The sequence below is a fragment of the Aulonocara sp. 'chitande type north' Nkhata Bay genome, linkage group LG8 (genome assembly GCF_057382095.1).
Source record: "Aulonocara sp. 'chitande type north' Nkhata Bay isolate Kocher_YH1m ecotype deep benthic linkage group LG8, A_spYH_male_GT1.1, whole genome shotgun sequence".
NCBI lineage: Eukaryota > Metazoa > Chordata > Actinopteri > Cichliformes > Cichlidae > Aulonocara > Aulonocara sp. 'chitande type north' Nkhata Bay.
In genome coordinates, this window is record NC_141351.1 from 8,170,031 (window position 1) to 8,188,758 (window position 18,728).

Consider the following 18,728-nt stretch of genomic DNA (forward strand, 5'->3'; position numbering starts at 1 on the left):
TGGAATGCAGTCACCTTGGAAGTGACATCACTCCCAAGGATTGGCATCTGACTTCCGAGGTATCTGTATAAGAGGATATACCTTAAAGGAACACACATATGTGAATCCTCCCTTAATCAGCAGGGTAGTGCGTATTTCTGTCTCTGTCAGCGTGAATCTACTCAGCTTCTAAATCCTAAATCTTCTTCTTAAGCCATTAAAAAACTCAGCTCTCAAACTTTTTAATGTCACCTTCTTCCTTTCTTTTTTTTTCCTGCTAGCTTGGCTTCTTCAAGCGAGCCATCTACTACAGAATAATGCCAAAACACCAGGGAGTGAAAATTCGCAGGGCTGAGCGTTATCAGTTCAATCTGGGGTTTCAGCCCGAGGAGCCACAGAAAAAGTATTGGATCACAAGTTGGACAGAGATGCAGCATTACTACTACTGAGGCCTTTGTTTTAAACCCTGAACTGCTCAGTGTCAAGAGGCCAAAAAACCCTGGGCTAGACTGAGCCACGTGGACCAACATGGACCAACTGTGGATAGTGCATTCATTTTTTTTAATGGTTTTATTTTTTATAGACTCTTTTTTTGTGCAATACACTGAACATTTTGTTCCAGAGATTGTAACTTGTTAAGCGCTTGTGAATGTGCATGTACTTTGTACATTAGAAGCTGTGTCGCATACAAAAGTAACTGGTTTTGATTGTGTTGTAGGAGCTAATGTACTGAATTTTTTTTTCTGTATGTGTATTTTTTTATATCTTTTTTTTCCCTAAAATTTCTGAGAAATGTTGCTGGTCATTTGTTGTGCTGTTTCACACCGTGCCTATTTCCATATCTAATCTGAGTGTATATATCTAATCTGTGATTGTAAATGTCCTTTCTGCTTCTATCACTTTGTGGTCAGGAGTCAGTGACTCTGTTAGGGATTTAATTCAAGATAAGCTGATTTACAGATCATTTTCAACCCCTACACTTAGAACATAATGACCAGCAGCCGCTCTCTTATGAGTGAATGTTCACATCAAATGTACCCTGACTTTGCGTTGGAATGGTTTTGGCGCTAGCCTCAAATGCATAAACAGCCCCAGCGGATGCACTGTAATTTCCTGCATTGAATTCCACAGCAGTGTACACCGAAAGCAGGTTTGTAACAAGTTGAAAAGCAATAGCTGTGTGTTGATTTAGTCAGGGAGTATTATTTATTACATCATCTTAGGCTAATACATTAACATACATATCTAAAGAATGTCATACAGGGAGTCACAACACTGGATTAGTTTAGTAGGATGATGTCTTTGTGGAGACTTTACGATCCAGTATACATAGGTACGTATAAATTGTATATAGTAACAAGTTGCGTTAAATTGACTGTTTTAATGAATTTGTTTTCTCACTGTCACTGAGCTTTGTATTTTTAAAAGACAGTAAGCCTTCTCTTGGATTGTTTCTAGGCCTCTGTGGCCCCCGTTAAGGTAAACCTGTAATGATAGACTGCTGTTATAAGCCTGTTATTAAACAGTCTCTGATGAGACTAAGTGTTGCTTTACTGCTCCAGTCTGTGTTACCTGAGAGCCTGCAGGTACTGTGTTCTGTTGTGCAACTGTAGCCACTAAAGAGGTTGTATTGACTCTGTGAGTAAAGAGGGAAGGGCTGAAAACAGTGCACAAGCTCTCTTTTTTTTTCATCGTGTGGTGTTGCCTTTTTTATGTTACTGTGCATTTTTTTTATTGTAATGAAATTGTTTTTAATAACTTTTGTAATTCATTCATGTCACGTCTCCAGAGGCAGAATAAATATTTAATGTCTTTATTGTAGAAATGCTGAGGATTCAACTTATTAGAAAAAAATCAAATATTCAGAAACACTTACACAATGAATGACTTTACAAATTTTCATTTTTTCATTTTAAAACTCTTCCTTCTTTAACATCAAAGCTTACAAATAAATTACAAAAACAAATTGCATGTGTTCTTTTGCATAGGCAAGTAAGGAATTTTGTGTTTTTGTGTATACAATAAATATGCAAAACTTGGTAGGCAGACAAAACATGAGGAGCAAATTTGTTCAGATGTTGTGCAGTACACAAAAAACACTGATGTTCACATTGAGGTTGGTATTGTGCCAGCTACAGTAAGTCAGGCTTCACTCTCGTCGTTCAGTCTTCAAACATGGCTAATCTTTTTGCTTCAGCTCCATAGTAGACAAGGACTTTTCAGGCTTTCTTGCCTTCCTGTACATGTAGGCCATAAGGATGGTGACCACCAATAGCAGCATGCCGAGGGCCAACAGGATCCACTGGCCGACTGTGGCAGCCGACCTGTTCACATTTAAACCCAGGAAATCCACTGTTTTAGCTTCACCTGTTGGAGATTCACCTGTTGGGGATACAAACATGTTTAAATGGTTGTTTTTCACTCAGCAATTAAAACATAAAGGGTACGTGTGCAGTTATTTTCAAATGGCTTCTTCTTGTGCTTATTTTGGAAAGCAATGGGGAAGAAACGTTTCCATCTACAGAGATCAGTAAAAGCTGCTTCAACAAGAGGCCCAGCAGTAGCTAGGTATTTACAAGAGCTATTCCTCTTCATACCAAGAGGTGGCGCAGGTTGATATGTCTTAATTAGAAAACTGCTGTTGTTCTGTGAGTAACAATGCACATGTGTAACAACATTTCTGTGTCGGTACTAGTTTCAGATAATAATAATGAAATTAATACTTTTAAAAAGCATTAAAAATCATTTCCATACTAATTAATTTAGTTTTGCATCTAGTTATTGGTTTCATAATTTAATCTCTCCAATAAGAGATGCGTTCACTTTTCTCCACTATCCCTACCAGGGCCTTTCTTTCACTTTCTTAGTAATGTTTTTATCAATTCAGTCAGAGTGTGTGCATTGTAAAACAAAATGAGTAGGAGATTCATTTCAGCTGCAGCAGAGGAGAAACACACACACAAAGAATTCCCATGTGTGTTTCTTTTTTTTTCAGAGTAGGTGTTCAGAAACGTTTGGCCTTGACTATGGAAAACTTATTAGCAAAGTTTTGATGAGTGAATACATGTATGTGTTTCTGTTAACATACTAAAAGGCTTCCAGTCGTAATCTGGCCACCCGCGAACATCATTGTTCTTGCTGTTCTCCTTCTCAAGCCATTCAATGAGAGGTTGGAAGTACTCCATGAGTGGCTGGGCACTCATTTTGGACTCGCCAGTGATCATAGCCATAGCCTCAGGCCAGGGCTTGCTGAAGCCCAGCTTCATTACATCACTGAAAACAGCAATAGAAAGGTTAGAGAGAAGGTCAGAGAAGACTAGGATAACTAATAAGGATGTCTCGGATAAACAATTAAACTGCCAGTGCTGAAAACAAAAAAATAGCATACATATGAGCATCTCCACTTGCGTGTGTGTAAGTGTGCGTACTAACCCTAAGAGCTTTCCAGCTTCTTTGGATTGGTAGATGTCACAAGTGTATAAAGGTCCATTATGCTTGGCAGCATTACACAGAGCTTTGTGGAACTGAAACTGGATGACGAAGCTGACAAAATACCTGATTGAAGATGATAAAAAAAAAGTAGGGTCAGCACTATGCTCAGTGTACAGTTGTGCTACTGCACAATAGTAAGATCGTGTTGTGTTCCACAGCATATTTATCTTATCAATCATGATGAGGTGATGAGTATGGAATCATTTATCACTTATCGGTGATAAAATATCACATGCGTTTGTTCTTGAGAATCAGAAAGCCTTACCTGACGTAGGGAACGTTAGCTGGGATGTGGAACTTTGCACCTGGGTCAAAGTCCTCCTCAGTGCGTGTTACAGGTGGGCACAATCCCTGGTACTTCAATCTGCAATACAAAGAAAAGAGGCATGCATGCTTGTTATAATTCCTTAGTGAATCATCATCTATGAATGCAATAAATGCAATTTCTGTGATATAAACTTTACCTGAGGTTCCACCATTCTTTATTGTACTCGGTGTGTGGGATGCGTCCATCAAACACCTTCCACCTCCATTGGTCCATCAGGTAGCCGAAAGGTAGGAAGGCAATCTTGTCAAGTGCAATGCTCATCAGGAAGTTGATGTCACTCTCTAAATGAGGTGTTTATCAATGCCAAAATCATATGCTGTAATACAGCAACATGCATTCAAAGATTTTGCTTTTGTTGCAAACATCACTCACCATAGTTGTTCTCAACCTTGTCCAGGAGGCCGATGCTCTGCAGATGTTTGGGTGTCGACACAGACAAGGCAAGTACATCTCCAATGGCCTCATGAAAGCCGGGGTTGGCTCCGTCACGGAAGGACACGGGCTGGTTTTTGTACTGCAGGAAATACTGAATGTGGCCCATCTCGTGGTGCACGGTGATCAGGTCATCCATTGTGACAACAGTGCACTGCTTGATCCTGGAGAAGCAACCAAAGAAATCATTAGAGCAAATTATGAAAATGTTTCAAAGACAAACTCATGACTCCACCTCACACAAATAATACTAATAATAGACATAGTAAACATATATAGTTTATATGTTCTGCTAAAACAATATCCAAAGTAATACAAAAATACCCTTTTACTTAGCCATGCCTATCTTTGCCTTCTCAGAGCCAATAGTTTTTCTTTGAGGACAAACTGTGGCAGCCCAACAGGAAGGAGACATATAATATAATCTCCAACAGTTTGGAAATTATATTAGAAATGATCAAGGGTTGGAGAAGATTTGAGGTGGATGCCACAGTGGAGCAGCATGTTAGGGCAGTTGCTGATTCTAAACCAACCATATTAGTGAACAGAAAGCAAATGAGGCTCTTACATTAGCTGAACATGCGTGAAAAGAAGAAGACTATAAAAGTTTTTCGTACATGCCATCCCATTTCATTATCAGGCTTCTTTAGGGAGTGCCTTTGTTAAGTATCATATAAAGATTCTGAGATTTTACTGATATTCTGTAAGATTTTGGTAAGGCTTCCAGGCTGCTACGTGTCTCTTGATTCTAGCTTGAAGGGGAAAAAGGTTAGGCTCAACCTGAAGTCTTTTCGGTTATAGAAGTCCCACGCAGAGGCGTGGCACACCACCTGGCGTCCATCAGACGGCTTCTCCAGCATAGATTTGTTCCAGAATTCCGGCGGCATTGGCTCCAAACCAAGTGAGGTGAAAAATTTGTCAGATTCCTGAAACATTCTGATGGCATCCCATCCCTGAGTGAGAGAAATGAGAAAGACTGTAAGAAAAGATGCTTGCATATGTTTTCTGCATGCTTCCTTGGATTTGGAAGTGTGCAGTAATGGCTTTAAAGCAACGGCTGGTTCATGCATCGATTCACCTGCTGCACCATGGCTGGGGTGGCGTCAACCTGTGTAGCGTCTGGGTAGGGTATGACCAAATCCATTATGCCAGACCACGTCTGTGCCCACATGTTGCCTGAAAAAGAGAAAAAACAGTACTCATGTTCCATATTTTTAGTCTTAAGAAGTCAGGTAGAAGGTCATCGGCTGTGCCAGTGTTTAACCAAGTGGGATTTAGGACTGTGAGTCGCTCCAATCCCTGACCATGTGGAACTGTCACACACAATCTCACGCTTGATGCCCCTGAAAGCAAATTAAATCTTGGCTAAATCCAAACGCTTCTACAGTCAACGACAGAATATGAAGGGGCTACTCTCAGACATAAAAGGAGAGTTGTGTCTATAGTGTTAGAATACTTGGGATTCCAAAGTGAAACGCTGGCTGAAAAGTGGTTCTGTCCTGTGACCTTGCTATCATCAAAAAAACTAAATATCTGAAGTCCACATAGAGCCTCGAGTGCAGTCAAATCGCATTACTTACCAAGTAAATGAGCAGGAATAGGCCCCTTTAGGTTGATATAGTTGGAGCCATACTTATTGTATAGACCCCTTCGAACATAAGCATGCAAGTTTAGATAGAGTGGCTCCAGCTCCTTCCACAGAGTCTCCAGATCTTCTTCAAAGGTAGGCGTTTCATACAGGGAACGCCAGAAAGCTCCATTATCAGAGTGACCTACAGAGAATGCCAGAGAGAAACACCTTAATACTAATCAGAGGAATACTTTAAACATCATCATGTAAAGTGTTTTGATTTGGAGAAGTGATTTATTTCATATTACTGGGGTGTCAGAAAAAGGCTGCTGTTTATTTGAGAGTAAAACATTCACCTAGCATGTTGCATAATCCAACAATTTTTAGTAAATAATTAACAGTATATATAGTTCAAATCTGCTGACTGTATAGCAGATATCTTTTTATTAGGTCTTCATTTCCTAAACACTGACAAGTAATGTGTAATCTTAAACTCTATATAAGATAAAGTGTGTTTTTATTACTATATAACGTCAGCCGCCTGGTGTGATAATACATTCTGCTGTGTCACTGCAAAATGGAAAAATCTCTTTGATAAAATACCTGACAGGACAATATTTTAAAAGACAAATTGTTTAAAATTTTAAAACTTTTAGGTAAAGAAAAAGAAAAACCTTGGGTGTGATGAAGCTTAGGACTCTGGCTGAGGATAAGTGCTGTGGAGCAAATGATTTAACTCCTGGTCTTGATAAAATGTGAATCTGTGTGCGACAGTTTACTGCAAATCCTTATATGTCCTCATTGTTTAGATATACCATCAGCCAAATACCCTGTGTGTACACACAGCTCTGTCACTTTGGAGATACTGTATATGTACACACACACTTTGTTAGACACACTTGTTCAGCTGCTCATTAATGCAAGCGCTTAATCACATCAGCCAGTCATATTAGATTAGATTAGATTAGATAGAACTTTATTAATCCCTCGGGTGGGTTCCTCTGGGAAATATGGCAGCAGTTCATAAAGACATGATCAAGACGGCCTGTTTAAGTTTAAACTGAGCATCTAAATGAAGAAGAGAGGTGATATGAGTGAGTTTTCAATGTTGTAGTATTTATGAAACTGCTGACCTACTGGATATTTCCCACACAACCATCTCTGAGTTTTATAGAGAATAAAAGCAGCAGTTCTCTGGGTGAAATGCCTCTCTGAGGAATGTTTCTAGCACTTTGTTGAATCTCTGCCGAGGAGGCAGCTCTGAATGCAAAAGGGGGTTGAACTCGGAACCTAACAAAGTATCTGGTGAGTATAAATATGATGGACTGACTAAAGCAGTTCCTTGACTCCACTTATTTATATTAACCACACTTTGACTGCCATGCATCTGAAAAAAAATCTGTTCTATAACTGCTGTCTCCATCAAGGCCAAACTTTTGAAAGTTTTCCAGCAGGACAGATTAATGAAGAATCTCACAGTAGGAGTAAAATTACATTTAAATGTCATACCATTTAGTGTGGCAGCTTTGTTGGCCAGTTCAACATATCTCTTATAATCCTGACGGAGTACTTTGCCAGCAGCATCTCGCCATCCTTTCCAGGCAAATAGCAGCTCATCGTAATCCCTGGACTCTGCCATGATCTTCTGGAGATCTGAAACAGATTTTAAAATATTTCATCATGCAAACTTTGCTCACTGTATACTCTCTAAGGCAGTGTGATAATAATTGTACTATTTAGCCTTATCACGTGTATCAGCTACCAAAAGCCATTATTTATCTGGAAGTCAATCTGCAGCATTTTTTCCATAGTCATACCTGGATCCAGAGGGAGGCATTCATTATTCTCTCTGCAGACCTCAGCCACGCTGTACTTGGTCTCCATGTTGGACAGGAGCGTATTGTACTAAAAAGGTAAAAAAAAAAAAAAACTACTTTTGATCCAAGTGAAATTATTAGCAGGTTGTGACATTTATTAAATGTATCTGACAGATTTCTACAGCTGCTCTGGAGCCAAGACCTCATCAGATAAATGCATTTCTTTTAGAATAGAGTAGGGTTATTTGCACCTTCCTAAAACAATGCCAACATATTCACATTGGTGCAAGTGGGGTCAAAACAAAGAGACATTCCTTTAAATATATTTCATGTATAGTCTCTGATTGCGGTAGCTTATATTCTCCCTCCCTTTTGCATGTCCATCGTTGTTGAGGAACACTTAGAGGTGTTTTAAACATCAAGCAAGCAGCTCTGAATACTCTCACACAGGAATTTCCTTCACACCTCTTCCAGTTCTGCAGAGGGGAGCGCAGCCCTCTCGATGTCACTGAGTTTTTTAATGATGCGTTTGACCGAGCCATCTTGGAAGTCAGTGGTGTCGTATTGACGGGCCTGCAGTCCATACTTCAAGGTGTGTGCTGACATCTCCAGGTTCTTTTCAAGCTAAGGAAGAATAATGAATAGCATTTATTTTATATTAAACAATTTTCATTATATGCCAATGAAAGCAGGATGGATGGATGGATGGATGGATGGATGGATGGATGGACGGACAGATCAACAAATGGATGGACAGATGGATGGATGGACCAGTGTGTAGGTAATTAGAATCATGCACACATGCATTTATTAGTGACACATTAACTCAATCAGTTATTGATTCATTGACACAGTTTGATCAAGAAAATTCATTTTATTGATTCAGCAAAACTATGAGCAGAGCTGGTGCTTGAGCATGGTTAAGGTAATCTCCTTTGAGCTGGTTGGTCAGTGGGCCTCACCATTGCCTGCTTATTGGCTTCATTGATGTCGGTGTTGTACTTCCAGGAGGCCTCAGTGTATGCATTCCATACCACCTCAGCTGTACTGTTGTACTCTTCCAGAAGCTTCTGCGCATCAAGCTCATCTGTGTTCTTGTCTGTGTAAACAGGAAAAAAGAAAGTCAGTTAAAAATAAGTCACCGAACTAATGTTTCATATGTTTCTAATGCTGCCACTTGTGATGACATTTATAAGATGTAAATAATCTTTGTTGTGCTCAATCCGGTAACTTACCGATATCTTCTGGGTAGCCTTCAGGCATAGGTGGGACCCAGTTGAAGTCTGGCCATCCCAACGTCTCATTCACATTTTGCTTGTTCAACCACTCAATAATTGGCTCAAAGTACTTCATGAGTGAGCTGGCATTTAATTTATTAGTGCCTATAGCATCCTGGAGCACAACTGGCCAGCTTTCAGATGAGCCGGCCTGAAGGACTTTCCTGGAGGGATAAGAGTGAAATTGCATTGCATCTTTAATTTTTCCTTCATAAGCCATTAATTATAATCCTGGTATTTAACTTGAAGGTATAATCAGCTCACTTTAAAATGGCTCCCGCCTCCGCAGACCGGTAGATGTCACATGTGTGCAAGGGACCTGTGTGCTTGGCTGCTTCGCAAAGTTTTTCATGAAACTGGAACTGAAGGATGAAACTGACAAAATATCTGCAGGGGGGAAAAGAAAAGCTTTAACTTTTGCAAATGAAGGTCGTATACCAAACAAGGTAAAAGAAAAAAAAATTAAATGACAGAAAATAATGACTATTTAGAGGATACGAATTATGTAAATTATGTGTTTGAGGCCACACATATGAAAGCTCTGCAATCTTTTTCTGTTAAAGTAACTGTGTCTGTGATTTTTATTTCCATCTCCTAAATGAAACCAGATGGAGTCAGAGGATTTTCTCATACCACCCCAGCTTCTGCTACATTTCCTGCTATTGTAGGCCCGTAGTATTGTTTTAAAACCGCAAGAAAGTGCCGCACACAATACCATACTTTCAGCTTGTCAGGCATTGTTGCATGTTCACTGCCTTTACTTCAGCCACAGAGTTGCCCTTCACACAATACCTATTATTAAGGCACTAATACAGTACTGTGCAAAGTCTGCACACATGGAAATGCAGCACACAAGGCAAAAACATAGTTTGTGTGATTCGAACAATGAAAGTCAATATTTAATATGATCGTCTTTATTCTTCAACACAGCCTGAACACAGAAGTCTTCAGGAATAGTTCTCCAAACTTCTTCTTGAGAGACATTCAAAGCTCCTTTTTGGATGTTGGCCGCCTTTTGTTCTGTTCTCTGTATAGATGATCCTACTCTGCTTCAATAATGTTCATGTCCGGACTCTGGGGAGGCCGATCCATGACTGATCTTGTTCCATGTTGTGGTTTTTTTCTATCCCGGTACACTTTTAATGTACTGGCAGTGTGTTTGGGATCACTGTCATGCTGAAAATGTAAGTCATTGCAAATCTATAACATAATATTACACGGTGGATTAAAGATTTCATAATTCCAATAATACTGACAAGATCTCCTTGTCAGACTGGCTGAAATCCAGCCCCAAACCATGACAGAGCCTCTATCGTGCTTTACAGATGGCTGTCCTGAAAATATCAATAATCCAATCAATCGTCTCCATCACAGGATGCTTACCTGATGTACGGCGTGTTCCCAGGGATGTGGTATTTTGCCCCAGCATCAAAGTGCTCCTCTGTACGCCTGGTGGGTGGGCAGATGCCTTGATATTTTGTTCTGTTAAAAGAAATAAGAGACAGGTTAATCCAGCAAGACCCCTGCTCTAATAATTACCAGTTTGTCACATGTCAGTCATTGTAATTGGCAATCGTTTCCCTCCAAGATGAATAAAGCACTAACTTTCTTGAGTCTATGCTGGTTGCCTAGCACCCAAAGATGCCTTTTGTTACTCGACTATAGGCTTATCAAGAAAACCATTCTGTCCAAACATATTTCACAAGCAATTCTTTTAACTTGTACAACAGTTTCTATGCATAACCTCCTACCTGAGATACCACCAGTCAGCATTGTAACGCTCCGGAGGGGTCTTTCCACTAAAGACATCCCATCTCCAGAGGTCAATAAGGTAGCCAAAGGGAAGGAAGGCTATCTTCTCCAGAGCCATTTTTAGCAGGTAGTTGGTGTCAGTTTCTAGAGAAACACAAAGCGTCATTTAGTAAAACCAGACAAACAAACAAACAAATAGGATAAGAAAGATATTGATATAAGAATTCATCTCAGTTGTCTGAGTGTATAAAAATCGGGATTTTATTACACTTCTGGTATTAGAGTCTTGGGGATAAATTACACAGTGTTGCAGTGTTGCTTCTAAAAGATGCCCTTATACGGAAGCCTTCTTAGTTATGGTACTGAAGCCCACCAGAAGGGATGTTGGTGGTATGGAAAGGTTTTATTTCTGTGTTCATGCTATTACCGATGTCAGATGTCACAGATTCCAGAAGATTAATGGTTTCCAGATGCTTGGGCGTAGAAACCGAAAGGGACAAAACATCACCGATAGCCTCGTGAAAACCAGGGTTGGCTCCACTGCGGAAGCCCATAGGCTTGTCCTTGTACTGCAGGTAATACTGAATATGTCCCATCTCATGGTGTACAGTGAAGAGCTGTTCCATCGTGACTGTGGTGCACTGCTTAATTCTTAAATAGGGAATGCAATGTGAATAGAATTTTATGTTTTATTAGCAATGAAAAATATGTGAAGCACAACTAAAATTCATTTTACCTGAAGTCCTTGCGATTGTAAAAGTCCCAGGCAGACGCGTGGCACACCACCTCTCGACCCTGAGGCTTAACCAGCATGGATCCCTCCCAGAACTCCTCAGGCATCCTCTCCAAACCCAGAGAGGTGAAGAACTCCTCGGCCACACGAAACATGTGTGTGGCGTTATAGCCCTGCGAAGTGGAAACAATCAGGCTAGTCGCAATTAATGCTGTTTGACAAAATTATTTGAATTGCAGTGAAAGCTTGATGGTCTGGAAGAACCAGAGAACGTTCTTTCCCCTCCTCCTTTAACCTAATCTAGTTCCATAAAAGCTTCCCGTCCTACTTACTTGTCTGACCATTTCATCAGTCACATCAATGTTAGGTTTGTCAGGAAATGGGATCATCATATCATAAATGTTGTTCCAGGTCTGGGCCCACATATTTCCTGGGGGTGAGGAGGAAAACACACTTAAGCAACAGTTCTGACTTACTGTGTTGTGGACCACTCACAAGCACTGTAGGAAATGCCTGCTGCAGCATGTTTATGCACAGCAGTGAGATAAGAGCATTATACTACTCCCATGGTGTGCCTGCATCCTAATTCTCTGATCTTATATTGGCCATGGCATATGTGTTTACTACAGATGATTAAAAATTACTGTTTATGTTAAAGACATTAATGTTAAAAATAAATACATCGTAATAAATTACAAATTAAAGACCACCCTGCCCTTTCTCATTTTTTGCTATATTTTTTTGGCCAACCAACTCCTAAGTAATGCATGCATGTACATGTAGCTCATATTGGATGGATACTGCATGCATTTTACCTAGCAAGTGAGCAGGGATAGGTCCTTTAAGGTTGATGTATTTGGGGCCATACTGGTTGTAGAGCTGGCGGCGCACAAAGGCGTGCAGATTCAGGTAGAGCGGCTCAATGGTCTTGTAGATTTCTTCCAAGTCCTGCCTAAAAGTTTCAGTCTCATACCAAGAGCGCCAGTCATCTCCAGTGTCCTGAAATCCTGAACAGGGCAAAAATGTTAATGTGGTCATTTCTACTTCTGTGTCCTCACTCTGCTTTGCTTCTTCTTCCCTCCATTAGGAATCTCCTGCTCGATATCAACAGCTAGAAAGGAGTACTTACCATCAGCTCGCGAGGCTTTGTTGCTGAGCCCCACAAAGCTTGGATAGTACTGTTTGAGTGGCACGCCTGACGCATTGTGCCAGCCCTCCCAGGCATACAGCAGCGTCTTGTAGCTCCTGGAGTTAGCCATGATCTTTGTGAGCTCTTTAAAATAGAAATGCAAAAAGATGTGGGAAAAGTGTTACAATCAGGAAGATGCTAATCCGGTGCATTACACTCAAAAGCTTCAGGTTTTCCTGAACACATGGTGATGTGCTGGTGGTTAGATTACTGTCTGCTCGCGTTATCACAGCAGGAAGACTTGTGATAACTCAGTGTTATTTTGACAATTACTTAAACCAACAATTTTCTTCAAAATCCCAGAGAGAGGAAATGAAGGTTAGGAAAAGGTGAGGTGAGCTGCACAGAAAATGGCAGGGAAAAGCGACACCTGGAAGTTTTTGTTATGATAGAGACAGTAGTGTTTTTGTGAGTGGAATGCATCATGGAGTAACCCAAGATGGATGATTTCCAAGAATAAGAAACCAATAACAGGGACTGCACCTTAATGAACGCATTTACTTATACAAACAAAAAAATTGTAGCAGAACTGATTGGTTTTGCACTCTTGCCTCACTGTTACTTTATGAAGTTTTTGCCAGCAAAGCACAAAGGACTATTGTTCACAATTAACACTGCTGAAGTTAAAAGCTACCCATGTGTTTTTTCTCTAGATTTTCACTCAACATAACCACAGCACTTCCCCCGGAGACCTCCCTGAAGTGAATATCCCCATCCTGCTACTTTTAAAAGCTGATAAGATCTTAATCGCTTAAAAGTGTTTTCTTCCCCGGGCATCGTTGACTTGTTCATATTCTTTAACACTGCCTTGTTTCGCCTTGAACATCTTAAAAATTCTTGCATCATATCATTTGCTTGTCTTGTTTGATCTTCAAAACTGAGCATTTATTATAGTGAACTCACCAGGTTCCAGACTCCAGCTGATGTTTGGCTGTGGGTGCACCTTAGATGTCGAATAAATATTGTCCATGGTGCTCAGAATGGTGTTATACTGTAGAGAATTTTTTTTAAAAAGATACAAAAGAGTTTAGCAGTGTCACAAACATGGTTACCGACTTGTTAAATATCTGACAGACAAACCTCCTCTCTTTCTTTCGGGAGAAGGTTGGCAGCACCGAGTAGCATGATCTTTTCCATCAATTTTTTGTCTTTAGGGTCAGGAAGGGTGTCGAGAACTCCAGAAGAGAAGACCTGCTTAGCCTTGATCCCCCATGCCTCCACGAATGCCTGTTCTTCAAGAGATGCACTTACCTAAAGACAAAACAAGGTAGACGTAAATGATACGGCTACTAAATATTTTAAACAGTGCATTGATAGGTCTCTCAAGAGGTAGCAATAAATAATAATTATCAATAATGTTTATGGCATGTGTTTTTTTAAACCATGAAAAAGCCAAAGGTGCAGGATCATTCTTTTTTTTCCTTTCTTTTTTTTTGTAAATATTTGAATTATTGATATCTGTCAAGAGCATAAGTGAACACTTGAGAAAACTCAGACTTGGTGAAAGTCTCTGTTGAGCTGTACTGTAGGAACTAGCTGTTGGCACAAAGTCATACGGGGTTGGACTCTTATTATCAGCTTGTTATAACACATGCCAGTTTTTTGTGAAGACTGTCATCCTCCAGAAAATGAAAGGACGGATCAGTTTTACAAGCTCCTATTATAGACCAGAGTGCACTTTCAAAGCAATGTAACTGCCAGCATCCGTGTAAAACATATCTTATGCAACGCGGGTGTCTTTCTTCATCTTGCATCATGAGTCTGCAATTCATTTTTCCGTGGACCCACACGAGAAACTGGGACTGTTGTGGAGGGCTGCACCAACTCAGTAGGACTGAGTCTGGCTTATCGGTGTGGCCCTCCATAACAGTCCCAGTTTCTCGTGTGGGTCCTCGGAAAAAAATGTATTGCCCAAGCAGCACAACTACAGTGGCATACTGAAATACGCAGTCAAACTACTGAGCCTGAACTAAAAAGTGACTCCCACATAAAATAAATAAATATTTATGTTTACAATCTATTAGAAATAAATAATTAAATGTAAAAATAAGAGCAATAGCCTACATTTAGTCTCCCTTAAAGAATCATGCAGATTTCTTGAAATTTGATGGATGGCTGAACATTGAGTTTGATGCAAGGATTTAAGCTAATCTTTATCATTTCTACTTTTTCATCTAATGTCATCATTTTTCCAGTTCTTTAACCATTTGTTTTACCAGCCTTCTGTCTTTGTCCCGTAACTGTGTAACTAGAATATGTCTTCAAGTTGCTGGTTTATTGATAGCTGTAACAATACATCTTCCCCGTGGTGGCAATAAAGAGCTCTACCTATCTACTGAGCAAGTGCTAAGTGAAATAACCCTTGTTCAAGGATAACATCTCTAAAAAGAAAAAAATGCTATAGCTACTCAAGTCCACATGCTTATCTGCTGCTCCAGTAAGTGTCAAGAGCTTCTTTTTATAGCAATCATGGAGACATAGGTCATGAACAATAAGCCTCAGAAGAATGGATGCACTCAAGGCCGCTGTGCCATTCAACACTCATTTGCTCCTCTATAAACTGTGCATCTTATATGCACCTCTGATTTTTTTGGTAAAGAATTCCTTTAATGGTGTTGCAGCTTTTTATTATTTGTAGTAGGTGTAGAGAAAATCAGACTAGCTTCTATAAGTATGAAAAAGATTACAAAATAATTGCACACGCATATTGATGCAACCATTATTTGCGCCTCACACATGCTGACAGAACAGTAGCTTCTCACAAGTAATGTTTCCACTGTAAGCCTTTCTTATCTGCTTCTTTAGCAGCCTTCCCTAAAATAACAGGCTGCAGGAGAAGGAAAAAAAACAAAGAAATGGTGTGGCTGAGAAGCATTAACTCTGATCTTTGTGCTCTACCTCTCAATCTCTATTTTTCGCAATCATTTTCTGTCTGTAAGCTTGCACTCAATTTCTGCTACATTTATATATTTTCTACTAGTAATAAATTAGTTTACAAATTTAAATTCAATTTTACCTTTTGGAATGAGCTGTCTCACCTATTATTAGCATTTAAACTGATTACAGAAATACAGACTTTACATTTCAATTTTTTAAAGATATTTTTAAAACATCTGCATCTCAAAAAACACTAATGTCAAAGAAAAATGTGCACTAAGTTATGCAACATTTTCTATAATATGAACACATACAAGTAGCATTGAAAAAAAGAAGCTCTGTATGTTTGTAATGAAATGGATGCCAAAGCCTCTGATTTTGACATCTGCTGATATCTAACTTTTTTTCCTATTTGATCCTCTCCACGTACAAAAGTTTAACTTGCAATGACAATCACCTTTGCATCCATTGAAGCAACAAGTAAAGTGTGTTTATGCACATATTTGCTTTTTGTGAACGAGCAGTGTGCAAATATAACTTTTCAAAATATTTAACTGCACAAGATTCGCTGAGCAGCCCATATCGCAAAATGTCTCTGTCAAGCTGACTGGTTACCAGATTAGACGGAGTTCTATGCTCAGATTCACTTTGATCCTTCTTTAAAAAAAACTCAGAGGAGGAAAATATGCTCACGCGCAGCATGTGCGAGGCTGCTTGTCTTTCACCTTCCATCACAAAAGCAGGCTGCGGAACAAAACACATTCTGTAGATTGACCCTGTTCAAGGAGTTCAGTGTGGGACACCTGTTGTGTGTGTGTTTGTCAGGGAAGTAGTGTTCAAAGCCTAGATAGTTTACCAAATTCCTGTTTCAACAGCTGTCCAACAGGACTTGGATGTTTGACTATTTCATGGGTGTGATTTTTCCACACCGCAGCAGCTTTGTTGGTTTCTGACTCCAGTCTCACTGTACTTTTCTGCTGCCTTACTGGCTTTATCGTGTCCCTAAGCTTTTAATGCAACTGTCTCTCAAACCTGTGGTAACATGCAGTTTTAGAACAATTGCAATCTGATATTAACGTGTCGCAGCTCCCTTCTAAGAAACACATTTTGAAATTGCTTTAAAAAGGCATTTTACTGGCTGCAAATATTGCCACAACGGGCTATAAAGACTACTGGTGTGTGCAAAACTACATTTAGTAGAGAGTGCTACCATAAGGACAAAATACTTCAAGCAGAAGAATCATAAAGCAAACAGTTACTCGAGAAAAAAGGCCAACATAAGAGCAGGCGAGACCCATTAGAATTATATTTTAAAGACATTCACACCACAGGCATTCAGATCTCATTTATTTTCCAGTAAAGCGCAAGCAGAGTTGGCTGCGTTGGGAGGAAACTGAGCATGCAATGCTGGAGAGAGATGAATAGTAGTAATCTCCAAGTCAAGCAGAGCTGAGTTCCCCAGAAAACTCTGCATTTCTGGTGACAAGATGCTAGTACTGACAAGAGTGATGTACAGTGGACAATGAAACATCAGCATGAGAGCAAGAGTTGGCCACCGAGTTGTCTTGTGAGCTCGAGACTGCAGATGTCTTACCTGAAGCTTTGAGTTGTGGTCTGTTATGTTGGTGTTGTAGTTCCAGCTGGCAGAGACACTGTGGAAAAACACCTCCTCGGCGGTGCTGTTGTAGTCACTGAGGAACCTTTGTGCATCACTGATGGTGTCTGAATATTCCCCAGGCAGCCAGCTTTCTGGCAGAGCCTCAGATTGCCCAAAGACTGGCAGCAGCAGCAGTACTGACCACAGAAACCTGTCCAAACCAGTACCCATGGCTAGCCACCACCAAGACACAGTGGAAGAAAAAGCTGAGAAGTGAAGTAGTTGAGTGGAAGGGCTAAAAATACACTTGCTTCAATGAAGTGAGAGTACACCTTCCCCCTGAAGCTGTTGTCTCATCCACTCCTTCACTCGTCCCTTCTTTGCCTCCCAGCCTGGCTGCTGGTGAAATGCACAGGAGTCAACGCAAGCTTCTTTTTAAGTGCCAGTGTAACCCAGCCCACATTTCCCTGCAGCCTTCCCTCTTACTACTTTACACCACTGAACAAAGTACCCCATACACCCCCTTCCTCTGTAATTTTCTCCCTTCCCTTGTTTCCGTTTCTGTTCACCAGCCTGAGAGGATTTGGATGGCTGGCTGATCAGAAGTTTCGGTAACAGAGCAAGATGAGATACAGACTATGACACACTGGTGCAGTGTGCCTGCCTGCTTGGCAGTGGCTCCTCACTAACCAGCAGTGGAGTGTCTGGGAGGGACTCCACATACTTTGCTCTCAGTTTCCTCCTTTAGCTCAGTCAGGAGGGAGAGTTATAAAGACAGGGCAAATGAAAGAGGGGATAAGGGAATGAAGCTGGGGGGTGGGGGGATGGCAGGACTCTGGAGAAAAGGACTGAGAGATCAGCAGAAAAAGGAAGCAAGTAACAAATAAATGGTGAGCAACTTCAGTTGAATATTGTGGTCAGTGTGCATCATGATCATTATGTTCTTGGTTCCCACACATTCATAACGCCACTGTTTAGATTACCTAGAATGAGGATGTTTACACCACTCAGGCTATGCGACACAACTGCAGTTAAGTGTACAGTCCCACTATAATGTAGCATGTAACAAGCCTTATTTCACTGGCTGTTGCACAGCAACTGTCAGAGCAATTTGTGCAAAACCATAATAGTGGAAGCTTATTCAGTAAAGGGGAAATATTCTGAGACATTTCTTTTCTCTAAAATAAGAACCATGTGCACGTGTTCCTGCCATAATTGAGTAGACAAACCAAATTCACTGAGTTTTTCTTCATCCCAAGCCAAGCTGCTACAGTATTTCACTTCCCAGTAATTCCCTGACAAAGCCATTTGAATAAAATTACAGTACACACAGCATTCAATGAGCAGAGTAATGTGAAATCATCTACAGCTTATAAATACCTAAGAAACAAGACAAAAACTATGTTTGGCATTCTTAACCCTGTTTACAGCCCAATACATACATACATGTATTTTCACTGCCTTTATTAGACCTTCAAAGTGTCATTTAATGCTGTGTGAAGAAGACGGGGTAGGATCCAACATGCAGGAGACTGACAAAAACAGGAACTCAGGAATACAAACTGACAGAACACACAGTAGAGGGATGAAGGAGATTATGACACTAGAAAGAGATTGATACAGACTATCTATATACAAAAGGGAATCGCGGCAAAGAGGAAACACCTGGGGAACACAGCTGAACA

The 18,728-nt window shown here is 40.3% G+C and overlaps 2 protein-coding genes across 3 annotated transcripts in view; one reads left to right on the forward strand and one right to left on the reverse strand.

Moving 5' to 3' along the window:
• The window catches only part of itga3b (integrin, alpha 3b), a 30,500-nt gene extending 28,555 nt beyond the window's left edge, over positions 1 to 1,945 (forward strand). The window contains exon 26 of one of the 2 annotated variants that reach the window (XM_086303168.1): positions 261 to 400. Coding sequence is in view for 1 of the 2 variants with exons in the window: in XM_086303169.1 (XP_086159295.1) it covers positions 261 to 428 (168 nt within the window). In the remaining variant the exon portion in view is untranslated. Of the gene's footprint in view, positions 1 to 260 lie in introns of both variants that reach the window. The other variant, XM_086303169.1, reaches the window with a different exon arrangement.
• On the reverse strand, positions 1,705 to 17,652 carry ace (angiotensin I converting enzyme (peptidyl-dipeptidase A) 1). Its single transcript, XM_086303167.1, has 25 exons — positions 17,041 to 17,652; positions 13,650 to 13,820; positions 13,473 to 13,560; positions 12,510 to 12,653; positions 12,196 to 12,387; positions 11,713 to 11,810; positions 11,384 to 11,553; positions 11,075 to 11,298; positions 10,647 to 10,791; positions 10,279 to 10,377; positions 9,160 to 9,282; positions 8,854 to 9,059; positions 8,581 to 8,717; positions 8,084 to 8,242; positions 7,619 to 7,706; positions 7,311 to 7,454; positions 5,812 to 6,003; positions 5,310 to 5,407; positions 5,012 to 5,184; positions 4,172 to 4,395; positions 3,936 to 4,080; positions 3,737 to 3,835; positions 3,412 to 3,534; positions 3,068 to 3,252; positions 1,705 to 2,361 (listed from the first exon to the last, which is right to left on the reverse strand). Exons 1-25 carry the CDS (start codon positions 17,272 to 17,274, stop codon positions 2,159 to 2,161), a joined length of 3,864 nt encoding a protein of 1,287 aa, XP_086159293.1. The 5' UTR covers positions 17,275 to 17,652; the 3' UTR covers positions 1,705 to 2,158.
• Between the last annotated feature and the right edge of the window lie 1,076 nt (positions 17,653 to 18,728).